The sequence below is a fragment of the Pristis pectinata genome, chromosome 3 (assembly GCF_009764475.1).
Source record: "Pristis pectinata isolate sPriPec2 chromosome 3, sPriPec2.1.pri, whole genome shotgun sequence".
Taxonomy (NCBI): Eukaryota; Metazoa; Chordata; class Chondrichthyes; order Rhinopristiformes; family Pristidae; genus Pristis; species Pristis pectinata.
Genome location: NC_067407.1, coordinates 44,339,007 through 44,352,471, shown reverse-complemented (window position 1 = coordinate 44,352,471; position 13,465 = coordinate 44,339,007). Strand labels below are relative to the sequence as shown.

The 13,465-nt window shown below is 39.3% G+C and overlaps 1 protein-coding gene across 1 annotated transcript in view; it reads left to right on the top strand.

Moving 5' to 3' along the window:
* The window catches only part of smg7 (SMG7 nonsense mediated mRNA decay factor), a 94,001-nt gene that overhangs the window by 57,464 nt on the left and 23,072 nt on the right, over window positions 1–13,465 (top strand). The window contains 4 exon segments of the mRNA XM_052011630.1: window positions 8,192–8,336; window positions 10,934–11,289; window positions 12,121–12,297; window positions 12,299–12,377. Coding sequence (XP_051867590.1) covers window positions 8,192–8,336; window positions 10,934–11,289; window positions 12,121–12,297; window positions 12,299–12,377 — 757 coding nt within the window.

Sequence of the window (13,465 nt, the reverse complement as noted above, 5' to 3'; positions counted from 1 at the left end):
TCAGTTCAAGAACCTGATGGCAGTGGGGAAGTAGCTGTTGTTGAATCTTGAGGTGTGGGTGTTCAGGCTCCTGTGCCTCCTACCCGATGGCAACATGGAGAAGCATGGCCTGGATGGCGAGGGTCCTTAATGATTGATGTCACCTTCCTGAGGCATCGCATCTTATAAATATACCATTCACACACCACATACCAGGGACCCAGTTCCTGCATTCTCATTATACAAACAGGGTTCATTGGAAAATTTACTATTCTACTATGTATCTTTTTTTTTTAAAAAGAAATGCATTAAAAGTATGCTGGAGTTTTAATGGGAATAACGTCCATTTGTTTAGAAGATCTGCTAGTTTGGCACCACCAAAGTCCCAAGTGTGCCAGATTAAGTGTTTTACTGCATCTTTAAGTTTCAGAACAAATTACTAGTTCAGTTAAAAACAGACACTAAATTTTGAGACATTTACTCCTTTGCTTGCTATTTTAATTTATCCCCCAGAAGTTTCTTTTCATGGCCTCTTTTTGATTCTTTAATAAAGCTCATCATGAGTTAGTACTCAATGCAGAAACTTGAAGTGGTCAATGGAGAGTGTACATATTTCACACAGTGCAAGGATAATGTAAGCTGAACTTCATAATGTTTCAGGGCACTCGCATACAAAATCTGTTTCTCTGATTCCTTTAAAGATGTGTGTGACACAAAATATGCTTGAAGCATAATACTTAAGAGGCTTAATTTAAACAAGGGAAGATATGAAGTTATGAGGAGTGAAATGGCCACGATGGACTGGGGAGTTTCATTAAAAGGCTTGGCAGTGCTTAAGTAATGTGTAACTTTTAAGGATCAAATTCAGGATAATATTATGCTTTGCTTTCTGGACCAAAAACGCAAAAGGAAAAGTGACACTATAATGGCTTACAAAAGAAATTTAAGGATAGTATTGGATCCAGTAAGGAGACACTTAATGTTGTCGGAAAATGTGGCAGGCCTGAGGATTGGGAGCAATTCAGAACTTGGTTTAAAAAAAGACCAAGAGTTTAATGGAAAGTGGAAGAAAAATACATGTAAACTTGCACGGATTAGACTGTAGAGCTATCTGCAAGTAAGTAAAAAGGAAAGATTAGTGAAAACAAATGTCTTTCAGTCAGAAAAAAGGAGAATTTTTAATGAGGAATAAAGAAATATTAGAGCAGTTAAATACATACTTTGCAATCTTCATTTAGAAGGACACACAAAACAGGATTGTAAGGGAGCTAGAAGTCTGATAAAGTAGGAATAAGAGTGCCCAACCATCAATGATTTGGATGAGGGAGTCAAATGTAAGTTTGCTGATAATGCTTAATTTAATGGAGTTGTGAAGAAGATGCAAAAAGGCTTCAAGGTGATTTAGATAATTTGAATGAATGGGAAAATACAAGATAGATGCAGCATAGCATGGATAAATGAAGTAAAGTCAGAGTATTACTTAAATGCTAATAAGGAAATGTTGATGTGTGAAGGGACTTAGTAATCCTTGTACACCAGTTAATGAAAACAAATGTGCAATAAAGCAGTTAGGGCAAATAGGATTTTGACTTTTATTGTAAGGGTTTTTGAACATAGAGTGGCATGCAAAAGTTTGGGCACCCTTGGTCAAAATTTCCGTTACTGTGAATTGCTAAACGAGTAAAAGATGACCTGATTTCCAAAAGGCATAAAGTTAAAGATGACACATTTCTTTAACATTTTAAGCAAGATTCCTTTTTTATTTCCATCTTTTATAGTTTCAAAATAACAAAAAGGGAAAAGGGCCTGAAGCAAAAGTTTGGGCACCCTGTATGTTCAGTACTTAGTAACACCCCCTTTGGCCAGTATCACAGCTTGTAAACACTTTCTGTAGCCAGCTAAGAGTCTTTCAATTCTTGTTTGGGGGATTTTCGCCCATTCTTCCTTGCAAAAGGCTTCGAGTTCTGTGAGATTCTTGGGCCGTCTTGCATGCACTGCTCTTTTGAGGTCTATCCACAGATTTTCAATGATGTTTAGGTCAGGGGACTGTGAGGGCCATGGCAAAACCTTCAGCTTGTGCCTCTTGAGGTAGTCCATTGTGGATTTTGAGGTGTGTTTAGGATCGTTGTCCTGTTGTAGAAGCCATCCTCTTTTCATCTTCAGCTTTTTTTTACAGGTGGTGTGATGTTTGCTTCCAGAATTTGCTGGTGTTTAATTGAATTCATTCTTCCGTCTACCAGTGAAATGTTCCCCGTGCCACTGGCTGCAACACAAGCCCAAGCATGATCATTCCACCCCGTGCTTAACAGTTGGAGAGGTGTTCTTTTCATGAAATTCTGCACCCTTTTTTTTCTCCAAACATACCTTTTGCCCATTACGGCCAAAAAAGTTCAATTTTAACTTCATCAGTCCACAGGACTTGTTTCCAAAATGCATCAGGCTTGTTTAGATGTTCCTTTGCAAACTTCTGATTCTGAATTTTGTGGTGAGGACGCAGGAAAGGTTTTCTTCTGGTGAGTCTTCCATGAAGGTCATACTTGTGCAGGTGTCGCTGCACAGTAGAACAGTGTACCACCACTCCAGGGTCTGCTAAATCTTCCTGAAGGTCCTTTGCAGTCAAACGGGGGTTTTGGTTTGCCTTTCTAGCAATCCTACGAGCAGTTCTCTCAGAAAGTTTTCTTGGTCTTCCAGACCTCAACTTGACCTCCACCGTTCCTGTTAACTGCCATTTCGTAATTACATTACGAACTGAGGAAACAGCTACCTGAAAACACTTTGCTATCTTCTTATAGCCTTCTGCTTTGTGGGCATCATTTATTTTAATTTTTCAGAGTGCAAGGCAGCTGCTTAGAGGAGCCCATGGCTGCTTATTGTTGGGACAAGGTTTGAGGAGTCAGGGTATTTATAAAGTTTTGAAATTTGCATCACCTGGCCTTTCCTAACGATGACTGTGAACAAGCCATAGCCCTAACAAGCTGTTGAAGATCTGAGACCTTGGTAGAAGTTATCTGAGAGCTCAAATCTCTTGGGGTGGCCAAACTTTTGCATGGTGCTCCTTTCCTTTTTCGCTCTAAAATTGTACAAAACAAAAATAATACACTAACCTTGCTTAAAATGTTGAAAAGAATGTTTCATCTTTAACTTGATTTTTGGAGATCAGTTCATCTTCTACTCACTTAACTATTCACAGTAACAGAAATTTTGACCGGGGTGCCCAAACTTTTGCATGCCACTGTAGGAGCAAGGCTATTTGCGAAAATTGTCCATCTCCTTGGTGAGATGATACCTGGAGTATTGTGTGCAGATTGGGTCTCCTTACTTATGAAAACTATATATCTGCCTCTGAGTGAGTGTAATGAAGGTTTGCCAGACAGATTGCTGGAATGGCAGGACAGTGATGTGGGGGAGGGATTGGGTTAGATAGGCGAGGCCTGTGTTTACTAAAGTTTAGCAGGTCTCATTCTAACTCTGAGAGAATTTTTAGATGTTGCACAGACTGGATGTGGGGAGGATATATCTCCTGGCTGGAGGGTGTTGAGGACAAGGGATTACAGTCTCAAAATATGGCACAAGACATTTAGGACTGAGATGAGAAGAAATTTTTTCTTTCATAGGATTATGAACCTATGGAATTCTGTAACGCAGAAGGTGGTGGAGGCCAAATGCATTTACAAGGAGATCAATAGCTTTCTAGACACAAAAGGTATCAAGAGATATGAGAATGCAGTGGGTATGTGGTATTGAGATAGAGGATCAGCTGTGATCTTACTGAATGGCAGAACAGGCATAAAGGGTTGAATAGCCTCCTGCTCCTACTTTCTATGTTTCCACATGTTTTGAGATACAGGAATACAATTAATGACAAATAAATCATTGTAATTTTCTAATCATAAAACTATATTTTAAAAAAAATTAGCAAACTCTGCACATCTACAGATTAAGTCTGCTTTAGTGCAGGTTTAATGTTGAGTAACATAGAACAGTACAACAGGCCCTTTGGCCCATGATGTTGTGCCGATCTAATTAAACCAGTAATTAAATGCCTGCCTAAGTTAATCCCTTCTGCCTACATAATGTCCATATCCTTCCATTCTCTGTACATTCATGTGCCTATCCAAAAGCCTCTTGAACACCTCTGCTGTACTTGCCTCCATCACTACCCCTGGCAGCAGCACATTCCAGACACCCATCACCCTTTGTGTATATAAAGAAAACAACTTACCCTGAACATCTCCTTTCAACTTATCCTTCTCACCTTAAATCATACTCTCTAGTATCAGACATTTCGACCCTGGGAAAAAGATAGCGGTTTGTCTATCTATGCCCCTCATAATCTTAAACCTCTATCAGATCTCTCCTCAGTCTCTGCCACTCCAGAGAAAACAACCTAAGTATGTCCAACCTCTCCTTATAGCACTTGCCCTCTAATTCAGGCAGCATCCTGATAAATCTCTTCTGCACCCTCTCCAAATCCTCCACATCCTTCCTATAATGGGGCGACCAGAATTGAATGCAGTACTCCAGATGCAGTCTAACTAGGGTTTTATAAAGCTGCAACTTAACTTCCGATTCTTGAACTCAATGCCTCAACTAATAAAGGCCTCCCATGAGGGACCTTGTCAAACTTTACTAAATCCACATAGTAAAACATTTTACTAAAATCCACATAGACAACATCCACAGCTCTGCCTTCATCAATCACCTTCGTCACCACCTCCAAAACCCAATCAATTTAGTAAGACACAACTTGCCCTGCACAAAGCCAAGCTGACTGTCCCGAATTAAGCCATGGTTTTTCTAAATGCTCATAAATCATATCCCTAAGAATCCTCTCCAGTAGCTTCTCTACCACTGATATGAGACTCACCAGTCTATAGTTTCCTGGATTATCCTTGTTTCCCTTCTTGAATAATGGAACAACATTAGCTGCTCGTCAGTCCTCTGGGACCTCACCTGTGGCTAGGACACAAAGATTTTGGTCAAGGCCCCAGAAATCTCATCTTTTGCCTTCCTCAATGTCCTACGGTATATCTCATCCAGCCGTGGGGACCTATCCACCTTAATGTTCTTTAAAAGATCCAACACTACCTCCTCCTTTATCTCAAAATACCATAGCATATTAGCATGCTCCACACTGATCTCCTTATCCTCCAGAATTTGTGAAACTTCTGCAGAAACTATCTTGCCTCGTTAATTTCAAATTTAGCAATGTCTACTTTGCATTGGGATTATCCCGAAATTACAAAACTGACTGGGTTTATTTTTTTCACCCACCAACTTGGATGCTGTCTTAAACCAGTCATGCCTGCCTCTTCTATCTGATAAGTACAAGTTTAGCTTGCTTTAATTCTGGTGCTCATCAAGATCTCTCTTCAACCTGAATCTGCTGGTGTTTCTTAAATGTTGGCCCCATTCCTAAGTTTTGTTTGAACCTTCTCTGTTGTAAATCCATCATAAAGTCATAGGTAACATTTGTGACTAATGTGCCATTTCTTCTCAATATTTCTTGTAGTGCTATGATGATCACCGTAGCTCCTTCCTTGGTGCCTTTCCTTCATTGTCCACCTTGGTGCAGCTGCCCTTACTCATTTATCCAGCAATTTTCTCCAACGATGCATCTCGTCCCCTGATCCATTACATTCAGGACCACCATTTTTCATCTTTAGTCACTGCTCTTCATATCTAGGTGCTGCTGACATGGTGTCAGTGTTTAAATGGGCACTGATAACATGCTATTTTACCTCTCTGTTTCTCTCGTATTCTATACTGCATCTCTGTTGTCTCGTTGCTTGTCGAACATCCAGTATAGTATAAGTCAGAATTTCTATCAATTATGCTAAAGCCATTACCTTTTACTTGTCACGCAAAGCCATGTCCGAGTCATGCACAGTTCTCCCGCACAGTTGTGTCTCAGGTTTAAACCAGATTATTTTAGCTTTGGGGCTCTATTCAGTGCTGAGCTGAAGTTTGAGCCTAATTACTTAAACTCTGGGACTATGCACCTTTACCATCTTCTGTCCTTGAAACTAAAAAAACCTCAGCCATGGTCACCTTTAGAAGCAATTTACCCAAGGCTAACTGTTCATCTCTTATTGACCAACTTATCCATACCTCTGCTGCCCATGTCCTTTCCTGCTCATCAGTCATTCCAATTCTTTTCATCTATATAGACTCCTGTTTCTACAGTGTCTGAAATTTCAAATTGTTTTAAAATAAACCCTTATTTTACCCATCCTGTATCTCTTGACACCTTTGCAGCTTTGACTTGGCTCCCCTGAACAGTGTGTGCCTCAAACTCTGCCTTATTTGTACACCTCTCACCATTATGCCCTGCCATTATGGTTATATTTTTTTCCGCATTTGGGTCCACACATTGGAGTATTGTATAATATCTGAGGGGTACTAACCCCTAAAGAATTTTCCTCCTTTGACACCACATACTCCATTGACCAATCAAAGAAAGAAGCATATGGGCAATTGAACAAACATTTAATTTCTTAAAAATCCATTATACAGATTAGTTATATTCCAAAGTTTAACATCGCATAGTTATGAAGAAACCATTTCCCAACTAGCTGGTATAGAATGTAAGTTTTAGTGCATTGAGAAAGTGTGGAAAACTATTAAATCGTCATTCTGTGGAAGGAGAGTGCTTGCAGAGTCGCCACCCACTCATCATCATTAACCACCTGGTTCAATGTTGATATCTTGTCACTGAGTATGTCTCAAATCATTACATAGAGTAAACTTCTAGCAATGTCTGTTGTTCAGATCATGAAGCAAACTACTGTTTGATTAACAATTAATTTTAGTAAATTAAAATCTGAACAGGCAAAGGGGAGCCTGGTTTAAATATTTCCCAATGTACGTGTCATCGCTGCAACGATCAACCTTTCTTGTTCCAATACTATAGTTCGTCTCCAACAGGCTTCCTGCTGGAGAAGAGTGAACCTACAGGATGAACAGGAAACTGTTCAACCTTCATTGCCTTCATTCCTGAAACAAGAGCACCCTAATCTTGGAACTGATTTACAGTAAGCAGGCAGCACTTGCTAAGCCCATATCAAAAGGCCGAGCTCCAAGTCAGTGCTGACTCCTTGACTTAATTTTATGAGAGGGTGGGGCTTGCATTACACATCCAGAGGACAGAGGTCCTCTTACAGTCAATCCCCACTGCATTCTATGCCTATGGCCGTCAGGATTAACAGCACGACAAGGGAAAACACAGATCACTTTCCATTTCCCAGGTGCTATATTTTGCCAAAGGTAGAGATCACTGATGAAATTCACCCTGCCTTTGACTGACTGTGGAAAAGAATATTCAGCGATCAAGGCTTCAAAGCTCAACAGAAAACACTTAGTATACTGAGCAGAAGTGATCCATGCCCTCCAGTAAGCTTTGTAGACATGGGTAGAATACAGTAAGCATCACAAAACACTGGGGTAGTGAAACCAGTGCCAGCTCTGCAGTCCTCCAAATCCATTGGTTAGATAGCTGAACCAGTGCCCCCTGTGATTGTGGTCCAAGTTATACTTAATAATTTGGTGGGCCACATTGTTCATGTGTCTGACATTAGATTCCCAAAATGAGTACTTTCCTCTGAGCTCTGTCAGAGCTTAAGATTTCCAGGAAGATCAAAAATACTTAAGGATGGCTCCATCTCTTTGAAAACATTGTAACATCCTCACCCGCTAAATATCAACTCCAGTCTATGACCATTTAAAATGGAAGAGTAATTAAGCATTAGACAATCCACCCACCTGCATTGTCAAGCACCACCTGCTGCACCTGTAGATAGGGCTTTCAGCCACCTTTTGGCTGAAGAAAGTTTTACTGTACTGTCTACAAAAGAGAACTTAAATGTATCTCAAGCTGTCAATCCTAGTAGCCAGAATGCCAGAGAACTAGGATGTCAGACACAATACTTGAATCTGCTTATCCATATCCACCGACATATTTAAACTTCAACCAGTTCATGACTAGATTTGTCTGGGATACAATGAAAGATCATTCTTGAAACTTGTGGAAGTACTTTGTTTTTCAATTAAGAAAAGGAGGCTTAATGGGCATCTGATTTGGAATTACCCATCAAAATGATAGAACTGAATTTTGGGCATGAAGATTTTGCTGTTTGCTTGATCTGTCTCACACTTGACCGATCAAGGAAAAATATGAAGTTTGCAATATCTTATGTAAAAATTTGTTTATCAGGTAAAAGCTCAGTCTGAATTACGAAAGACACCTGTATCAGAGGCAAGAAAAACACCAGTGACTCAGTCACAAAACCAAACCAGCAACTCGCAGTTCATCCCCATTCACCATCCAGGAGCATTTCCTCCTCTTCCTAGCCGGCCGGGTAAGTGAACAATTGCATGCTTAAATATGGAAATATTGCAAACAGAACCACCACTCTGAATGTTTATCTGAGAACATATTCTATTGATTTTTGTTCTAAAATGATACAAAGGGAGCTCTGATGTTTGTAAACAGATTTAATGGTGGATATCAATTAGGTGTTAAAGATATCCATTCGTCTCCACTTAACGAGTTGTGTGCGATATTCTGCCTGAACCTGATTTTGCTGAGTTGGGTTCATTTACATGATGCAGTTAAGTTCACAGATCAAATTCGGTCTCTTAGAGTTTATGCAGGGTTAAGACAAGCCAAGTTATGTATAAGCAGCCCCTAAACCCTTAGGTTGTATATTCTTTAAATTTGTGCGGCAACCTTTGGGAATAACAGATTCATTTGCTTTCAGTATTTTATGAATGTTTCGTATTTTGCATGATAAAACTGCCCTGGCAAAACCATTGCCTGACCCAGTAAATGAGAAGGCAGGGAAGTAAATATATCAAGGTGGTTGAACAGATTGAACGAATAGAAATTAGTAGTGTAATCTTATAGCCATTACAAAGATAAGGTTGGAAAGTGACCAAGGTTGGGGATTAAATGTTCCAGGATATTCTTGAAGCAATTGGCAAAATGGAAAAGGAGATGGAGTGGGCCTGACTTTTAGAGAATGATATAAAGGAGGAAGGATCTTAACTCGTAAAATCAAGCATAATTGATTGATTGGTTAATGAGCAGAAAATAGAAATAAACAGAAAATTTTCAGGTTAGAAGGCTGTGATCGTTGGGCTGCTTCAGCTTGTCTCAATCTATGTCAGTGATTTAGATGAGGGGATCCAGTGTAATATGTCCAAATTTGTTAATGATCCAAAGCTAAGAGGCAGCATTTGCTGTAAGGAGGATGCAGAAAGACTTCAGAGGGACATACAGAGGCAGGTAAATGCATGAGGACATGGCAGATGGAATGTAATGGAAAAATCAGAAAGACCTGGGTGTCTTTGTACTAGATGATCTCATTGAAGCTTATAAATTGTTGTGGGGCTTGACAGGATAGAGCTGGCATTAACGTTTCCCCTGACTGCAGTGTCTAAGGCCAGGTGCCACAGGCTCAGAATAAGGGGTCAGCCATTCTGGACAGGATGAGATGAAATTTCTTCATCCAGAGGATAATGAATCTTTGGATTTCACTACCTAACAAGGCTGTGGAAGCTCAGTTGCTAAGTACATTCAGAAAACAAAATGATAGATTTTTATACCCTTAAGGGATTCAAATAAATGGGATTAGTGCAAGAAAATGGCTGAGATGAAATATACCTAGTGAAGTCTATGTGGTGCATAGTGAAGTGTGGCAAGGTCCTCTTTCTAGTTGGGATCACTCTCCACAGTTTAGTCTTATAGAATGCTGGGTAGGAAGCAGACACTGCTACTGACCATTGCTAAGAGTGCATATTCCATAGTGCATATTAGTTGCAGGGATCTATGCAGCAGAGTCCAGTTCTCTTCTGCCTGTTGTCCTGGATTCAGTCTGCCAGTTTGCTTTTAATGTGTGTGAAAGGACACAGTTTCATTGTTTAATGCTGTTGCAAACTGGTTTTGGCATCCTTTTCAATCCTTCTCTTTCCAAAAAGCAAATTTCTAAATAGAAATGATCATTTTATACAAATGGGTGTATGATAGGGCATTCTTGTGGTAAATTGCTGGACATCTGAACAGTGCTGTTTGGTTTTAATTTGAGTGCCTTCATCATGTCTTTTCCTTTATTCCCTTTTTTGACCAAGCCATTCCTCGACAACCTAGTGCCTACATAATATAAATTTTTCTTTTCATTCATTTTGGCATTTTAGTGTTTGCTTTGGACGCAGATGCATTCTTTTAACTTCTGCTTTCCTCAACTACTTTTGGTCTTTTTGTCTCATTTGCCTTCCATCACCTAATCATTCAGCCTATTTTCCCTCTTAGATATTTTTCCTTTGGAATTCTTTCTTTAACACTTTTTTTTACTGTTTTTTTTTGGTTCCAAGAGCTATTTTTCCTCCTGTATTCCTTTTGCAGCCTATGGTATTGGCTTGCTTTACAACTTGATTAAGTTTATAGGTTGCCCTCTGAATCTTGTATGGTTCACAAAAGAGGACCTTGAGCAATCTCCATTGTCCCTCCTTGGAATCATTAACCTACTTGCCCTATTCTGCCTTGTCAATCTTCAAGTAACACCCCAACTTTACAACTTCCTCTATCTCCCACTCGCTCCAAATCCCACTGCCATTTTGGACTAAATGAATCAATGACCACTACCTGTTCTATATTTCCTTTCACGGAATCTGTTCTCATGCTTGCAAAGCTCCTCATATGCAAAACTTGATATGCGGTCTCATCTTGATTTTACTGCAACTCATTTCATGGGTGGTGATTCAATATTTCCTATTAAAACCTTCATGTTTTACCAATGTTTTTCTGAAATGGAAACAAAAAGCTGCTTTGAATAGGGTTCATTAAAAAGCAGGGGATCTTTCTGTCAAGCTGGATTGGGAATAGGTATGCACAGTGTACCAATAGACTGGTATGTCTGGTAAAATCAAAATTACTGTCTTTCTGTTTTAATCGCAGGGTTTCCTCCACCTCCCTATCTGGTGTCGCCACCAGTTACTTTCCAGATGACTCCTGGCTATACATTTCCACCTGGAGTCTCCATACCAGGACCTTTCATCCAAGCCACTGGCCACCCTCAGTCAGGAAACCAGGTACCAGGTGGGAAGCAATCCCACGTCCCTTATAGCCAGCAGCGTCCTTCAGGACAAGGGCCAATAAACCAAGGACCCCAGCAACAGCAGCAACAATCTCAGCAACATCAGCAGGTCACTCCATCCCAATCACAGCTTCAGGTTCAGGTTGTGAACCAGCAGTCGCCCACCAAGGCAGTGCAGCAGTTGGGAAAGAATCAACACCATCTCGGACCTCAGCAGGTAAGGCAAGTGTGGCAGATCTAAACATTGATGGAAAGTACTGCAAATAGATGCAGAAATTGTATAGATTTGTAAATAATCCATTTTTTAAATCAGAAAATTGTCTTTCTCTGTCCTGTGAGGAGAGTTTGTCAGTCCCTGAGCTAATGCCAACACAAAGTTGTAACATAATTGTGACCAGCAATGATCAACAATAAATAGTATGTGTTTCCTTCTATTCCTCTGTCTACTGGCGTACCATTTATTTTTAAGAGGAATTATCCATTGACTAGATTTGGTACATTGATTTGAGGTTATAAATATCTTTAGGAATGCTTCAAATCTATGCATTGGGAACAAATTGAACTTTTGTACTATTTTCCTACTTGAGTTCAATGGCTGTTTATGAAATCTGCCTTTATGCTAAAGTATTACAAATAATTTCTTTTGTTTTGCTACCCAAAGTTGTACACTGCTTTTATTTAACCGTGCTCCTATTTACAATCTGTTTTGTGGCATGGTATGGGTATTGAAATTAATTGGTGTCCTCACTCTGCAAATGGAGGCCTCAGCATAATGGTCTTTTGCCTCCTGATATTGGGAATTGGGACTTAAGTTTTTTGGATTGGAAAAACTGAGGCAATACAAGACTGTCTTTTTATACTGAACAATATATAGAGAAAGAGATTGTGTCTCAGCATTATAAAGTGCATAAATGAGCTTTTTTTTGTGATCTTCCATCAGATAGTATTTGGAGAATGCTTGTCTAATAGAAGGATTAAAGGCCTTGTTGTGAATAGGTGATCAATTTTGGTTCCTTGCAATTAAAATCCTATATTTTCTCACAATGAGTATCTGCAGGCTGATCAGACCAACCAGCTTTGGAATCAGCATCATCCCGTCTCCTCTCAGCATCAGAAGAATTCCATACAGATGTCTTTGAAGCAACAGCCCTATTACATGCATCAGGATCCACTAAAACTATTTGAAAAGTCACTTCAACAATCACAAGTCCAGATGGAAAAGAATCTTGAAGGCTTATGCTATGGAACCATTTACACAGAATCCTTCAGATGTACAAAAATTGCAGGACTTTGCATGGGACTTTGGTAAGTTAAATGCACATGGGTACTCTTGTGCCACATGAGTCTCAAGAACAATTCTGATTTAATCCATTGAAGTCTATGGTAGTGATAGTATGGCATAATTAATGTGTAAACTGGTGATCAGGGAAGTCAGTTTCTACCCATGTTCATTCTTCTGTTTGTTAATTCATAACCACAATCACCACAGCCTTTTTTCACCACCTCAACATCCTCCACACACACATTTGTAAAGCTGACATATTTAGAGTTCGGGTTAGAATTTCTGTAATTTCCATTTTGGTCACTCCATTACCTTGACCTTGAAGCCATTTATTATTGTTAAACGCAAATGATAAATAGCATCTCGGTGTAGTACAAAGAGCCACTGGCATCATATTTAAGTCTCTGTATTATGAAAAGATATAAAACATCTGTAGAATGGCATGAGCTAAATCAGTTTAATTGTTTAGATTATCCACAGCAGGGTATGTTGATCTCAGTGGCTGAAAAACATTGAATATGATCTGCTTGTTGTTTTGACAGATGGGACATTTGTTGGAGTGTTAAGAGTATAAAATTTCTGTTTATTCGTGATTCTAGCTTTTTGTCATTTTTAACATTTAGTTTTACTGCAAATATATATTTAAATAATTATCACAATTTTGCATAAATATCTCATTCTTTTTATGTAGAAGATTTCTGTCCTTACTTTCCACTTGACAAGTTCCTTTAATGTTCTGAGTCTTTATTACTTGCACTGCTTTTTTTATATTCCAATTTAACCATATTTGTCCTTGCACTAAGTCCTTGTTATTTGAAAGGGATAGGGGCACAGACTACCTGCAGAAAATGGTTACCACTAAAGACACTGACAATGACACTAAGGTTGTAATGACATAGTGGTCAACCCTTTCATGAATATTGTAACATCTGTCGAAGTTTCAGGTTGTATGTTTCAGCTTGTCAAAACGAGCTGAATCATGCTAGTATCCATGACCCCTACTCTGGCCACAAATCCACTGACCATTCCTGACCCCATCTTCAACTGCACTTCATCTATTGATATTTTACTACTTACCAGCATGAGATATCAAACACAAACCATCTCACAA